The 15,246-nt window shown below is 40.1% G+C and overlaps 1 protein-coding gene across 1 annotated transcript in view; it reads right to left on the bottom strand.

The window, feature by feature from the left end:
• Positions 1-14,151, bottom strand: part of LOC136857366 (WD repeat-containing protein 47) — a 259,687-nt gene extending 245,536 nt beyond the window's left edge. The window contains exon 1 of the mRNA XM_067135988.2: positions 13,219-14,151. Within this exon, the coding sequence (XP_066992089.2) occupies positions 13,219-14,082 (864 nt within the window). The 5' untranslated portion in view covers positions 14,083-14,151. The remainder of the gene's footprint in view (positions 1-13,218) is intronic.
• Between the last annotated feature and the right edge of the window lie 1,095 nt (positions 14,152-15,246).

The raw sequence follows: 15,246 nt of genomic DNA, 5'->3' as shown, positions 1-15,246 counted from the left end.
AAGCGAAGAACTGTCAAGCCACGAGTGGCAAGACGGAACGATAATAAACGAGTTTATGATACGGCTCATATTTAATATGCATATTTCCAGTCCGTATAGACAAAGAAAAACAAGCAGATTAAAGGAGAAAGAGAGAACAAAAATTAAAACGGAAGCGCTGGCGAGGCGCTCGAGTTGTAGTCTGGGACGAAGTTATACAGATATCAAACGCAAATTGCCAATAGTATGCAGGCTGTTCAATGAAAAACGACACTTTCTCGTTAAATAAGGAACAGTGGTACAAATCCTTGTACAACCTCCCACAGTTTAAACGAAATCTGATTTGGATGTTTTGAGACGTGCAACGTCAGCTACTAGTATTTTCTTCCTACCGCGGTTTACGACTGTTTGTGTTCAGCTATTACAGAAATTTGTAAATTAGAGGTGTTAGAAGATACCTTAACGCTTATTTTAAATGTATGAATACCGTCAGATTAGAAAATGTAACAATATGAAATGCTTATGTCAAACAATGCAGATTTCTTGGTCCACAGATTAAGTTTCGCCTAACAAGTCTCTCTACGTCAGGGATGGCAAACCTTCACCGACTAGCGTGTCGGTTAAGGTCTTCTTTAATAATAATAATAATAATAATAATAATAATAATAATAATAATAATAATAATAATAATAATAATAATGGCGTGTGGTCTGCTAAGACGCCTGGTTCAGGTCTTTCGAGTTGACACCGTATAGGCGACCTGCGCGTCTATGAGGATGGGACCCAACCTACGGTGAATTCTAATGATGAAGACGGCACACACCTGCAGTCCCCGAGCCATTGGAATTAACCAATGAAGGATAAAATCCCCGACTCGGCCGGGAATTAATTATTTAATTGATTTATTCATGTATTTATTCCTGACTTACATTTGTGGCGATGTTATGGTTCACGGCCCTCTCTTACACTTAGCCACTTTAAACGATAAAATTAAAAAAAAGGAAAGAAAAAAGTAAGATACAGTAATTCTACTAAGAAATAATACTACGGACAGATAAACTACGATTAAGTTACAAATCAGTTCGGCAATTAGTGTGACACCAGTAATATTAAGAGGAAACATTAATAATAATAATAATAATAATAATAATAATAATAATAATAATAATAAAAGTGCATCATAGATTACAAACCCATTCACACAACAGATACACAATGACTCGTACAACTCAGTTATATGATCCCAGGAGAAATTTTCAGAGGCAGATTTAAACTTTTGAGAGAAAGTAACGTGCCGAATGTCCATTGGAAATGTATTCCAGAGTCTCGATGCAGTAACTAAGAAGGAATGATTGTATGAATTCGTTGGATTTAGTGGAATTTCAAGTAGGGAGCCAGAACGGCTACTAATTTCATGGAATGAGGAAAGGAAAGGAAAATTAGAAGATAGGTATGTTTTGAAATATGTCCCAGTTGGATGAGTTTTGTGCATGTTGAAGTCTCAAAGCTTGTTCAGCATTTAGATTGACTAGTACTGTATCACAGTAGTCTAAAATTGGGAATAGTAGTGCTTCGATTAATTTTAATTTAAGTTTTTGAGGGAAAGGATTCTTGTGACGTTTTAGGGGATATAGAGCTGCATGAACCTTTCTATACACATTAGTTACGTGTTCATTCCAGGTCAGATTCTTATTGATGGAGATTCCAAGATTAGTTATATTTTTTTAAGGTACGGTACGGGACCCTCTGGACCAAAGGCCAGCCATGGAGCGTGACTTTGTTTAGGTATTAGATTGCATTACATATAAATCCACTCGATTCTATGTTTTACGGTTTTATTTTGCAAACATTACTGAAAATTACATTTTTTAAACTGATATATTTTCGGTTTAACCTAATAAAATTTGTAAAAAAATGTCCAAAAATTAACTGTGACATACTCTTTATTAAAGCCCAATGCTGAAATATGGTATGTTGGAAGATTTTCCACCTATTTATTACATGTAGTATGTTGTGTGGAGTGCCACAGAAGTCTACTAGCATGCGTGTCATAGGTTCGCCACCCCTGCTCCACGTCGTCACGTCATCAGCTAACTATTCACTCTGAATTCTTGCGATTCCACTCATATTGCTTCTAGTTCCCTCTGGATAAAGATAGCTACCAGTTTACCTTGTTTAGGCTGCACTATCCTAAAGCTTATCTAATTAAAACAAAGGATGAAAGTTACAGTGAGCAAACAATAGCAGACACAGACGCAAGGTATGTTGATGTTTTGTCATTCCCCCACCTCCTGAACTCTGGACTGGTTTTTGGAACGTAGTATTGTGCCAGAACAGGAACAACCGGAACTGCTCCAGAAAAAGAACAACATCGCTCAGGTGCCCGCGGCTTCCTCCGCGTTTATTAATTCAACCACGTTAGATTGTTCTAAACCGTTTAATTAAAGCAAAATAAAAACTTTATTAACATACATCGTTTTTACTTTTAATACTGGTCGTTTTCTACTTTAATATTTCATCCTCTTTCAACCCCCGCCGTAGGGGTGTCTTACCCTACAGATTTCTTTCCCAAACAGTAAGTCATGAGTATCATGTCTGTTTGAGAGCTACGCTGGAACATGCAACGTACATCCATGATCTCGGTCATTTCGGACATTCCTTTCACCCCGTCTAACCCCCATCCCGACTGGGAATGCACTTTGGCTCAAACGGCACCCATAATATCACGGTTCATCTCAACTACCCCAAAACTATGAACTCGCCACTAATATCGGTCATTTTTCGGATTTTTACATTTCCCCTTCCTTTAGGGATGCTAGGGGTTTCTTGCCCCTACAGTAATTTTTCCAGATAGTAAGTTATATGTGTATCTACTGTAGTTTGCTTGAGAGCTATACTGAAACATACACACACATTCGCCCGTGATCTGTCATTTTAGACATTTTCTTTCTTCACTCCTGTGCCATGGGGACTGAACTTGGACTTTTCATTTTCATATACCGTTTATAGAAGCAGAAGAAAAGAAGTTTTAAGAAACACATCATAATCTTCACATACTGTTGATTAGGCAACCCACTGATCAGACTTGCCATGCGGTTTACTTGCCCCCCCCCCCCCCCACCTTTTTTTTTTTCACCACCCATCAGATTTCCTCCAAACCACTTCCTAAGCCCTCCCATGGGTAATAAGAACAAATTGTGAAAATTTCAGCGAAATCGGTCCAGTAGTTTTTGAGTCCATTCGAGACATACATAGAAACATTCATTTTTATATATATTGTATAGCGTAATAGTTTTAGCAGAGCGCTGTCGTTGGGGAAAGTTCGAAACTAACATACACGCGATCTCTGCTCCTATAACGGAATAAGCGGTCATACCCAATGTTGAAAGACATTTTACAATGCGATGACGATATATTCCGTCATGATCACTTAAGAAGCCATGTGGCTACGACGATTTACTCTGTCCTTTCGATCCTGAAAGTCAACTCAAGCGGCCATGACAATGATCAGAAATGGACACTCACTCTGGTATAAGGCAAGGCACCGTGTTCAGTTAACAGACATCTAAAAGGAAAGCAAAAAAAAGAACCGGAACTGTTTTTCTGTCATCTCATTACAATGTTTGGAGCAACTCTCACCTCTTGTCATCGGAGCTGGAGAAAACACCTGGTGGCAGTTCGGGCAGTGCGCCGACCTTCGGGAACGAACTGGCCTTGGAAGCTTTTATAGCCATCTCAGCTGCGCGAGGCGATCACAACATAGCCTGGTCCAAGTTCACCTAATTCACAACAGCTGGACACACACGCACACACTCATTCACACGCGCACAAAAGTCCTCTTTGTAGACTGTATGCACTACGATCGTAATTCGAACAACCTATCCCTAACATACTTCATTCTGCCACTAAGAAGAGAATTGCATACCCTATAGTTCTTCCAGATGAACCACATTCTATGGAAATTAAATGCTTCGCATGAGGTGGAGGGTGGGCTTGAAACTTGTAGAGGCCAAGCGTGGCCGATTGTAAGTGTGACTTTCCAAATCCTATGGGTGGATAAAATTACACCGATAATAATAGCATACGCTATGATAATAGTCTTCCTTTGCTTGTTGACTTACGTTAAGTTTCCCGTCATTTAAGAACAAACTTAAACAGACCAGACTATTTTCATTTCGGAGGAGAATTCCAAACTCTTAAGCATTCATTTTGAGTCTCATGGATGAAAGCAGAGTGGAAATGGAGTTTTGAACCTAAGAACTAATATGTATTCATTTTGACATGTGAAAGAAAATTAAATAATTTTGTTTTCTAATGTTTATCGACATCTTGGCGAGTGCAAACGCAATGAGTTGAAATGATTTGACACTTAAACAAACGTGTTACTATCCTGTGTAGACACTTTCAGGGAGTCACTGAAGAATAGCACCGCGCGGGTTAAGTGCTGACAAGTGCAAGAAAAACACAAAATAAATCCGCTACCACAACGGAATTTGAATCTAATGTACCTGAACATTTACTGAAGAGTACGGTTTCTTAAACGCCAATACTTCACCTGAACAGATGTTCCAGATAAATATAAAGGAGGACAGTTTTACAGCATTTTCCCAAATAGCTGATGTGTTCACAAAGTGGATTTATTAATGTATAAACAACACCACAGAACACTAGCCAGACCACACGGAAGTGAAAGCATGGACCATAAAGAAATGAGACGAATAACCACTGCTGGAATGAGATTCATGAGAGGTACAGCGGGACCACAAGAGGAACGGAGATAACTGAAGGTAGATCCCATGTTAAAATTAATAGGAATATACCGAAAGAACCATATTAACAGAATGGAAATGAAAAGACTCCCAAAGCAGATCTTACGATACCAAGCACAGGAAGTCGGTCTATTGGACGCCCTGCTAAGAGAAGGATCGAGAACGTAAGAAGCTATTTGGTCTAATACATGATTGAATGATATTAATGTAGAAATGTTTTTTTAAAAAACCTCTTCTTTTGGATGACGAGGGGAAATTCTATCGAAAGGGAAAGTTGGTAAATTGGGCAATTACGCTCGAATTTCGGAGGATCGAGCAACTAGAAAGTCGAGAACTGGGCACTGCCAGTTTCAGCAAGACCTCCGGCTTTACAATGAAGACCATTACGACGACTCAGATATAGCAATGGATATTGATACATTGAATTACTGACCAATCCGTCATACGAATGTCAGGAATTTCAACTAATCACAGCCGTCTATCGCCATAACTCTACAGTTTTTGTTTTACCACTTCCATTTTATCGGATCCACGTTTATGTTAATTCATCAGAACAGTGCATTTAATCATCTTTATACAGCCGTCGCGCCTTGAAAAACCGGTATGTGATAATACAGTATTTCAGCTTAAAACTCTGACCACACAGCTTCTGTACCGCATGAACTACAGGCTATCTTCGTTCTGAGTGATACATGTACTGTGGGTCAGTATTTCTCCCCTCAACGTTGTCACATAACGGTATTTGGTAGCGTAACGCGATATTTTCTGTCAGTTTTCTTCTATAATACATCTGACCACACACCGAACAACCAACAGGACGTAACTCTGTTATTACCATGAAGCCGACATATTGAGAGATTGCTACCCAAAGAGTTTAAATGGAAAAAATGAAACAGTATATTTTTCGTGCTGAAAGTTTTGTTTTCTGAACAAATTATAAATACGCAAGTATTTGATTTTATTTATAATTATGCACTTATATTATCATTACTTGTTTCATTTTGTAGCTATTCAGTAAATAGTCACAACTACTTTTGTAAAACTTCGTGGGCCAACTACCACTTATATGCTGATGATTTGCAGATATACAAACACACCACTACGAACAATTTACATGAAAGAGTTTAGCATATTAATTCGGATATTGAAAGGCTTACCGCCTATGCTAAAAACAACCACTTACTCCTAAATCCTCGTAAAACACAAAGTATTATCATAGGAAACTCTAAATTATTACATGTAAAAAGCAATATCAATCCTCCTCCAATCATAATCAATGACATTGCTGTACCGTACCTTAAAAATGTAACTAATCTTGGAATCTCCATCAATGAGAATCTGACCTGGAATGAACACGTAACAAATGTATGTAGAAAGGTCCATGCAGCTCTATATCCCCTGAAACGTCACAAGAATTCTTTTCCTCAAAAACTTAAATTAAAATTAATCCATGCACTACTATTCCCAATTCTAGACTACTGTGATACGGTACTAGTCAATCTAAATGCTGAACAAGCTTTGAGACTTCAGCGAGCACAAAACTCATGCATAGGATATGCCTTCCAACTGCATGACGCTCATGTTACACCATATTTCAAAACATTGGAATGGCTACGCATAAATGAACGAAGGAATTTTCACCTAATGACACTTGTTTACCAAGTGCTCTCGACGAACACTCCTACTTACCTCTCTTCTAATTTTCGTTTCCTTTCCTCATTACATGAAATTAGTACCCGTTCTGGTTCCCTACTTGAAATTCCACTAAGTCGAACGAATTCCTACAATCATTCCTTTTTAGTTACCGCATCGAGACTCTGGAATACACTTCCAATGGACATCCGGCACCTTACTTCCTCTCATAAATTCAAATCTGCCTGCAGAAAGTTTTTCCTGGGAACATTAAACTGAGTTGTGTGTCATTGTGTGTATGTTGTGTGAATGGGTTTTCTTCATTTATTATTATTATTATTATTATTATTATTATTATTATTATTATTATTATTATTATTATTGTCACATTAATTGCTGTGCTGATATGTAGGCCTAACTTTGTCTTAGAATTATCTGTCCGTAGTATTATTTCTTTTTAGAATGTCTATGTCCTTTTATGTTTACATTTTTAAATTTTGTTTATAGTGGTTAAGTGTAAGAGAGGGCCGTGAGCCCTAACTTCGCCACAAATGTAAGTCAGGAATAAATAAATAAATAAATAAATAAATAAATAAATAAATAAATAAATAAATAAATAAATAGTAGTCTCAAACACAGGGTGATTCAAAACGACACCGATGATCGGTAATTGTTGGTTTGGGCGCCGTGGGGCGTCGAAATTTGATAACGCTTCGGGTGTGATGATGTGCGAGCATTCTGCATTCTCTGAAGAAATCTCCATCAGCCCAACAAGAGCATCACATCGTGCATTAAATTACAAAGGAAAGTCTCGAATTGTTGTCCTCCAACTTCATTACTCACCGAGCACGCTCAAAACGTGAAATGCAAACACTATCGAAATAAAATTATCAGAGAGTGGTAGATGTTGTCAAGGGAATACATCACATTTCGTGCCTATAGAAGACCAGCATCTACGCACAGCAGTAAATGAAGCGGACAGATCTATCTGAAGTTGTCAATGTACAATTTTTGTATGGATCTTTGATAAATCCGGTTCATGAGGAGGAGAGGTACAACGAAGATGCAACCCAGCAATGAAAATATTAACAAGACAGTAGAAACATCAACAGATTTCCAGGAATCGTCGTCCACCGAGATCTTTTTTCAGTTTACCGAACATACGATAATCGAATGGCGCTAAGTCTGGGCAGTATGGAGGAAGCTGCCATACCTCCCACTTGAATCCCTGCAGCAGCTCGGACGTTTGGCGGGCCGTGAGAGGTGTTGCGTTATCGTGCAAGAAATCACACCGACGACGATTCTGAAACGATGAGGAGGTGAATGCAGCTGTCTCCAGGTGGTTACATATCGCTGGAGGTGATTTCTGCGCACCCGGAATAGAAAAGTTGATTGACAGTTCCGAAAAATGTTTACAGTCACTTGGGGACCATGTGGAAAAGTGAACTTACATTGTATGTTGTCACAGCCGTGTTGCCTAGGTGGAGGCGTTTCATAAATGGCCATAACTTGCAAGTGTAACTTACTTTTTAATGCGCTCTTGTGTGACTGTAAGCCCTGGACACAGAGAAAGAAGGAGACGAATAAGATCAACGCAACAGAAATGTTTTGCTGGAAAAGAATGTTGAGAAATCCAAGGACCAATCACCGCACAAGGCACTCCATCCTAAACGAGCTTAAAATTGAAAGAAGACTCTCAGGCCACATTCAGCTCCGTCGACTTACGTTCTTTGGCCACAAAATGAGGACACGCCAAGAAAATACGAAAAAACTTATTATCCATAGGAAAACTAGGGAACAGAGGACGCGAAGAAGAATCTCAGCAAGGAGGACAAGCCCTATTACGGATACCTGTGGAAGAACTAACAAATAAATGACGGGGAACCATGGAGAAAAACTATTATGACACCACCTACAGAAGTTCAGGATTGAAAAGAAAAACCACATTTACGGCATAGTCTAGAAGCTCTTTTTAAAAAGTACAGGTACTTATACAGTATTTTCTTACAAGTCTATTAGCCGTATTTTCCGGCCAAAAATACAGCCAACAATGTCGTTAGGATCACGAGTAAAGACTATATAAAAGGGAACAACTGCTCTCCCTGGTTCAATTTCTCCTGTGAAGGTATACAATGAAGTAAAAAGCCATTTCCAATGAGTAAAGGTCACCTCTAGACGTCCTTCTGGTCAACAAATACCACAAGAAACTCAAGGTATTTTCATGCTAATTAAGTATTCAAGAGAGCAGAGAGCTTATGTCATAACAAACTGGCGCGACACATCTCAGCAGATGTCACGTCATTGGTAAATAACGTCAACTTTCCAAATCACCAACAAATATTCACTACCTAAAACACCAAGTGCATACCCACAGCTAACATGGAATTTTAGCAGTTTTTCGGCAAACCTTGTGCTTCTAGATAAAACGCATAATCCCTAGGGACACCTAGTTGTCGCAAGTGACATTCGTGGAACATTTCGATAAAACTGTTGACTTTTTTCCTGCGGAAGTTCTGAAATATTGCGTAACATATAACAATACTTGAATCAAAGTTTAGTGGCGTGCACTGAAGATACGTCTGGTTAGCTGGGACGCTATAGCGTGTTATCGTACTGTTTCCAGTGTACAGCGTGACGTAAACTATGTGGTTAATCTTTTCGAATAGGGATGGTAATTCGATGGCCCAGAACGAAAGGTTTAACATTCAAAATCCATGAATTTTCAGGAGAAGAGTTTAAAATTTTAGCAGTCTGCATCATTGCCTCTCAAAAATACACTCGTAACACACATTTTTTATGAAAATGATAATGTCCACAGTTTTTATATAGAAGTTCTCGCATCATTATTATAGTCTGTAAACGAGTTACAACTCCAAACGTAACCCTCCCGAATTAAGCAAAGCGACGAATGTCAGAACATTGCTTCATGGCGTGAACAGATTAGATTCTTTGTTGTAACACTTTCAGGCGTTGTAAAGGTCGAAATAAGCTATACCAAAGACAACTAAACCCCATGGCGCATCAAGCGACCGCCAGCCCGAAGGCCTGCAGATTACGAGGTGTCGTGTGGTCAGCACGACGGATCCTCTCGGCCGTTATTCTTGGCTTTCTAGACTGAGGTCGCTATCCTACAGTCAGATAGCTCCTCAAATGTAGGGCCTAATCGCATAGGGCGAGTGGACATCGAACCGGCCCTCAGATGCAGGTACACCGCGGAACCGACAAATAACGCTATAGTACATTAATGGTAAAATCTCAATAATGGATTTTTAATGTTGTAACCCTTTTGTTTTCAGTCGTCGCGTTGTAAAAAAATATACTGTATAATAGTAACTATTACAATGTTCATGGATTTTTATATGCAACTTATTTTAATGCATGCAGGACCTTATACTTTATACTCTAATGTTATAGCTTGCAGCATTACACTGGTTTCTCTACGCAACAGGTAAGAGTAATAACCGTAGGTGACTAACTTCTGTTGAAAACTACAAAATTAAAGCCTCAAGGTTCCGTTGATAGTTCAGATTTGTTGAGTTAAGTAGAAATACGCATGAGGGTTGTAAAGCTATTTTGTTCTTTCTACGAAATAACGCCGAATTACCGTTTTTAATATGAAATAATACCCATTTTATACCGAAATTTACGATTTTTATTACCATAAAATAGGGCCTCTAATAATCGGTATTCCTGAAGCACTCGCAATACGACACAATACTCGCCAGCGAGTGCTAATATGATTTGATGGATGACGAGTTGCTTGTGCCTTCAGTAAAATGTGTAAGAAAATATATTTCAGTATGCTTTGAAGATATGATTTCATTATTGTTGAAACACAAATAATCAAAGGACAAGATAAAGGTGAATGGAACGTAAACAACTTGAAAGCAGCACGATACAGAAATAATCCCAAACTCAACTGCAACTGTTCTAAGTCCCACTAACTACTTTTACGGCTTTCAAAGACATCAAGGTGCCTAAATTTTGTCCCGCAGGTGTTCTCTTGTATACCAGTGAATCTATCGATACGAGGCTTGCGCATTTGAGCTACTTCGAATGTCAGCGGACTGAGCTAGGAACGAACCCAGAAACTTCGGCTCAGAACGCCTCGGCAAGAGAGGAAATGCCAGTTTCTTGCACAACAGATGGACGTTGTAAACAGAAGGTGCTTGTAACGTGGGAACACCAGCAACACCTGTACCTGGTTGTAACAGTCAGGAAGTGAGAGCACTGTGCAGCTCGCCAAGCCTACCGTGGAACTCCCTGAGGTAGAATTAACACCCACGGTATCGTAAGAGGCGACTAAGGGTCGTATTCAAGAACAACACTGAGCGGATACTTTACAAAGTCTACTTTGATAGGAAAGTCGAACTTTGCTCTGTTTTATAGATGCTACTTTCTCCGTAGTCAACTTTGGCTGAAGTAGACTTCGCAAAGTCGAGCTTTTATGAACTGTATTTGAGGCTGGCAATAATAATAATAATAATAATAATAATAATAATAATAATAATAATAATAATAATAATAATAATAATAATAATAATAATAATAATAATCATAATAGAAAACAAGAGAAGAGCTGCTTCCGTCAAGCATTATCAGTTATTTCTGATGAGGCCCAGCGTATTGTAATTTTTCGTGATTTCTTTTTCTCAACCAAAGAGGAAAGTAAAAAAAAGATTTTCAGCTTATGAAAACTTAAAAACCGAAGTCTTTTCTTGGCAATCAGTAGAGTAATTGTATTGGAGGAATAGGTAGTTCTCATTGATTTTCCGTCATTAGTGCACCTTGCGAGGACCGGGCGAGTTGGCCGTGCGGTTACAGGCGCGCGGCTGTGAGCTTGCATCCGGGAGATAGTGGGTTCGAATCCCACTGTCGGCAGGCCTGAAGATGGTTTTCCGTGGTTTCCCATTTTCACACCAGGCAAATGCTGGGCCTGTACCTTAATTAAGGCCACGGCCGTTTCCTTCCCACTCCTAGGCTTTTGCTATCCCATCGTCGCCATAAGACCTATCTGAGTCGGTACGGCGTAAAACCACTGCGAGTTTCGTTTATCCGCGTGTGATTCACTTCACGTTATAGAATGCTAAAGATAAAGTTTTACCTGGCTATTAAAGGGAAATTATTTCACAATTCGGCGACATCTACGGATGATCTGATACATTTCCAAGAAATATGCGAAGTGAAAGGGGCAGCAGATAAAAGATTTACCATTAGGCCAACATGAGGATTGCGACAAACATTTAGTATCCAGAATGCCGAATGTCAAAGGACTGCAGGGAATGCATAATATCCTGATGAAGGCGACATATACCTGTAGATGCTCAGTTATTTTGCTTGTAAGAACAGCATTTTATAAAAGGACTGAAATAATATTTTCTCAGGTGTTCCTGTATTTATTATTATTATTATTATTATTATTATCTGATGGCACTCAGTAAGTCAATTGTATTCACTCCATTACGAATTAAAGGTAACATAGACAGTGCATTTACTATTTTGGGTAAATATTATTTCTTATTTTCGGGCAATTTTCTCGCTTATTTTCAGTCTTTTTTTAAAAGGATTTTTTTGGTCATTTGTCGACATTTATTACGTCATCAAAATCAGGGCCCTGGTAACGGCATAAACGAATGTGTCCGGGTCCTTTGATGACAGGTAAGCATACCAAGCGGCCTGAGCTCGATTCTCGGTGGCGTCAGGAATGTTAACTATTATCAATTTGTCTGGCCCGAGGTCACGGTGTTTATGTTCGTCTTTATATACTTCTCTTCATTCGTATACAACAAACCACACAGCCAAAAAGCACAAAAGCTTGTAAAGAGTGAATATATCCTTCCACAGCTGTTTGGCATCCGGAAGGGCATCCGGCAGTAAAACTCGGTCGAATAACTTGGTCAAATCCACGTCAATTCCCGTAATTGGGGCATAAGGACGGGAAGAAGGCACATACAAATGTGCTACTGACATACCACATTATGAAAACAACAGAGTGCTTTCTTCGATACAAACAGGATGTAGCAGAACCAACCACGAAGTACTACTGTAAGTACTCCGATCAGAGAAATACGAATTGATTTAGCTGGTTGAGGCTACTGCCTCCAACCATTAAAGTGACGGGACCGAATCCAAGTACAACTGATAACAATCTGTTTACAAACATGTCAACTCTAGTAGTTGTGAATTTTAACACGGGCTAGCAGCAGAGAATAAAATATTTCTAATATTAATCGACACACAAACATGCAATAATAATTAAACAATGTTCAGTTAAATATTATTATTATTATTATTATTATTATTATTATTATTATTATTACAGAAGGTTCCTACAATTATGGCAACCATAACAATAATTTGTTAATGTGCATCAGAAAATACAGCTAACAATCCTAGTGATGCAATTAAAGTGTAATCTCTTATTAATGGTCTAGCCGCTACAGACCACAAGTGATACCTCACTCCTAAGGGCTAAGACATTCTGAGCTAGTATTTATATGCAAATGGTGTCTTTGTCTAGCCGAAGGCACGTGTAGTGAGAACGGAGATAGGACAAGTCATTTTTGGCACGAGCTAGACAGATTCTGGAGCTAATGTATTGTGTGAACTATAATTTTAGTGGTTGAATGACATGCCCTTCAGAATCTACATGTTAACAACGAGAATGTACAACGAAATTCAGCTGGGCGAACACAATTTGACAAACTATAATTAAACATAACATGCTATTAAAAGCAGAATGTTATGGGTATTCTTTTTCACGCTGTCATTTTGAATTATGAACACACAAATCCTCGACCTAATTGTAATGTTTAAGAAAGAATGCACTTCTCTTTACCTTGCAGTGGGCGATGATGCCTTCCCAGATGGACTCATCCCAACCCCCGGAGCTGCTAGAAGAACGCCGACTGTGCTCGTACGAGTTACGAAGAATGCCATCCAGCGAATCCGTGGAGTAGCGCCGCCTGCCCCCTATAGAGCCCACAGAAGACATGGAGTCCCTTCGGCCTGAGCCAATGGAACTGACAGATTCCTTCCGGGAAGAACCCACAGAGCCGGCCGAGTCCCTCCTGAGTGAGCCAGTGGAACCCATGGAGTCCCTCCTCGGAGACAAGCCCTGAGAGTCCCTGCGGTACAAGGCCAGTGTACTGGCAGCAGATTCTCTCCTCAAGCCATTCCCGGCAGTGTGCAGGGTCGTGATGGAAACACTCCTGGAGTCTCTGCCAGAGTCCTTCCTGAGCGGTATCTTGTTCAAGGTCCCGGCTGTGCTCAGGGTTGTGGTAGACATGCTGCGACCATTCTTCCGTGACAGCCCTGTCTGGTTATTACGAAGACAGCCTACAGAGCCCGCCATAGAGTCCCTCCTCAGGGTGGTTGTAGACCGACTTCTCAGAGTATCCCTGCTTCTCTGGAGGGCTGCAGCCGCATTCTGTGTTCGCAAGGAGGCTGCGGACTCTCTGCGGAGAGACCCCATGGACTTGGCCAGGGATGTCTTCCTTAGAGTGCCAGGGAAACTTGAGGGGTGGCCTGGGTTGATCCCGTTCAGGGTAGGCATTGACTCCCGTCGTCTGGAATTGAACCCGTGGACGCTGCACCGCCTATTATCGTGTCGCGACTCCACGATGATCTCATGTGCGGGCGTTTGATCCAGGCGCACTTCTCGGAAGAGTTGTTCCAGCCTCTTAACAGCCGCTGCACTCATTTTCACCACAGAAATGTCACACAAATTAAATGAACTACACACAATATATCATTATCCAGACGGCACAGTAGCAGTGCACGTGCTCTCCGCCTCGAGTATACACGTGTGGACGATGAAGAACCGCACTGAACGCATGCTACGCGCAGAATGATCTGGCGAGGCTCGGCTGAGCTGGCTGAATGTGTAAGCGCGGCTTCCCCATATTAGGTCACCGCCATGTGGACAACACAACACACCGCTCCATGGCCTAGTCCCCCGCGCGGCTCGACACACTGACGTCAATACGCTCTTAAAGGCCACAACGTACCTAGCACTTTCCATTGTACACAACAATATCACCACAAGTCTATGCTCATCGCAGATACAGTGTCTGTACTAATAGAGTAGAAAGTTATCATCTTAACCCAGTAGCGGCCATTGTTAATTAGAAGTGGGGGTGTGGGTGTACAGACAACAAATTTATCCGGGATTGTGGGATATAGCGGACAGGAGGGGCGGAAGGGTGGGGAGGTAGGTAATACACATCAAAACTGGAGGAAAAAAAAGCTTAAAAATGGTTTTATGCAGCTCTGAGCTAATTTCGACAGAGAGGTAAAGGCTGATCTTACCAAAAGCGTAATAATGATCGTTTTTTGAGATTTCGAATTACTACCATACAATAAACTTTTCACCAAAGGAACAATAATTACAGATGTATTAGTATTAAACAGAAGTACGGCGTGATTATACAATTAAAAAAAAACATTCATTATTTGACTACACACTAAGAAACTAATAGACACTAAAGAGACTGCTAGACTGACGATTGCTCGTGGCAAACGGGTGAATCATACTTCAGTATCCTTGGAAAAGGAAATATCGTCGTTGCCGGGACAAAACCTCCTATGTGATAATATTTTTGGAGATATACTGACCCGCAGCACATACATTATGAAGAGCGAGAATGCCTTGACAATATTCACACAATATTGCACCTTAGATGACAGAACCTTACCGGCCAAAGTTCTAGGCTAAAATATTTCACATAGGAGGTTTTGTCCCGGCAGCGACGATATACTCCTGCTACCCTTCCTCACAGCACATAACAAGTATCCACTTATTACTGTGACGCAGTACAAATTTTGTGCGAATTTTCGCTAATAATTTTGTTAATAATTATAAAAT

This window comes from Anabrus simplex, chromosome 1 (assembly GCF_040414725.1).
Source record: "Anabrus simplex isolate iqAnaSimp1 chromosome 1, ASM4041472v1, whole genome shotgun sequence".
Classification (NCBI taxonomy): domain Eukaryota; kingdom Metazoa; phylum Arthropoda; class Insecta; order Orthoptera; family Tettigoniidae; genus Anabrus; species Anabrus simplex.
Note: the sequence above shows the minus strand (reverse complement) of the source record. Positions and strands in the feature narration are given on the sequence as shown.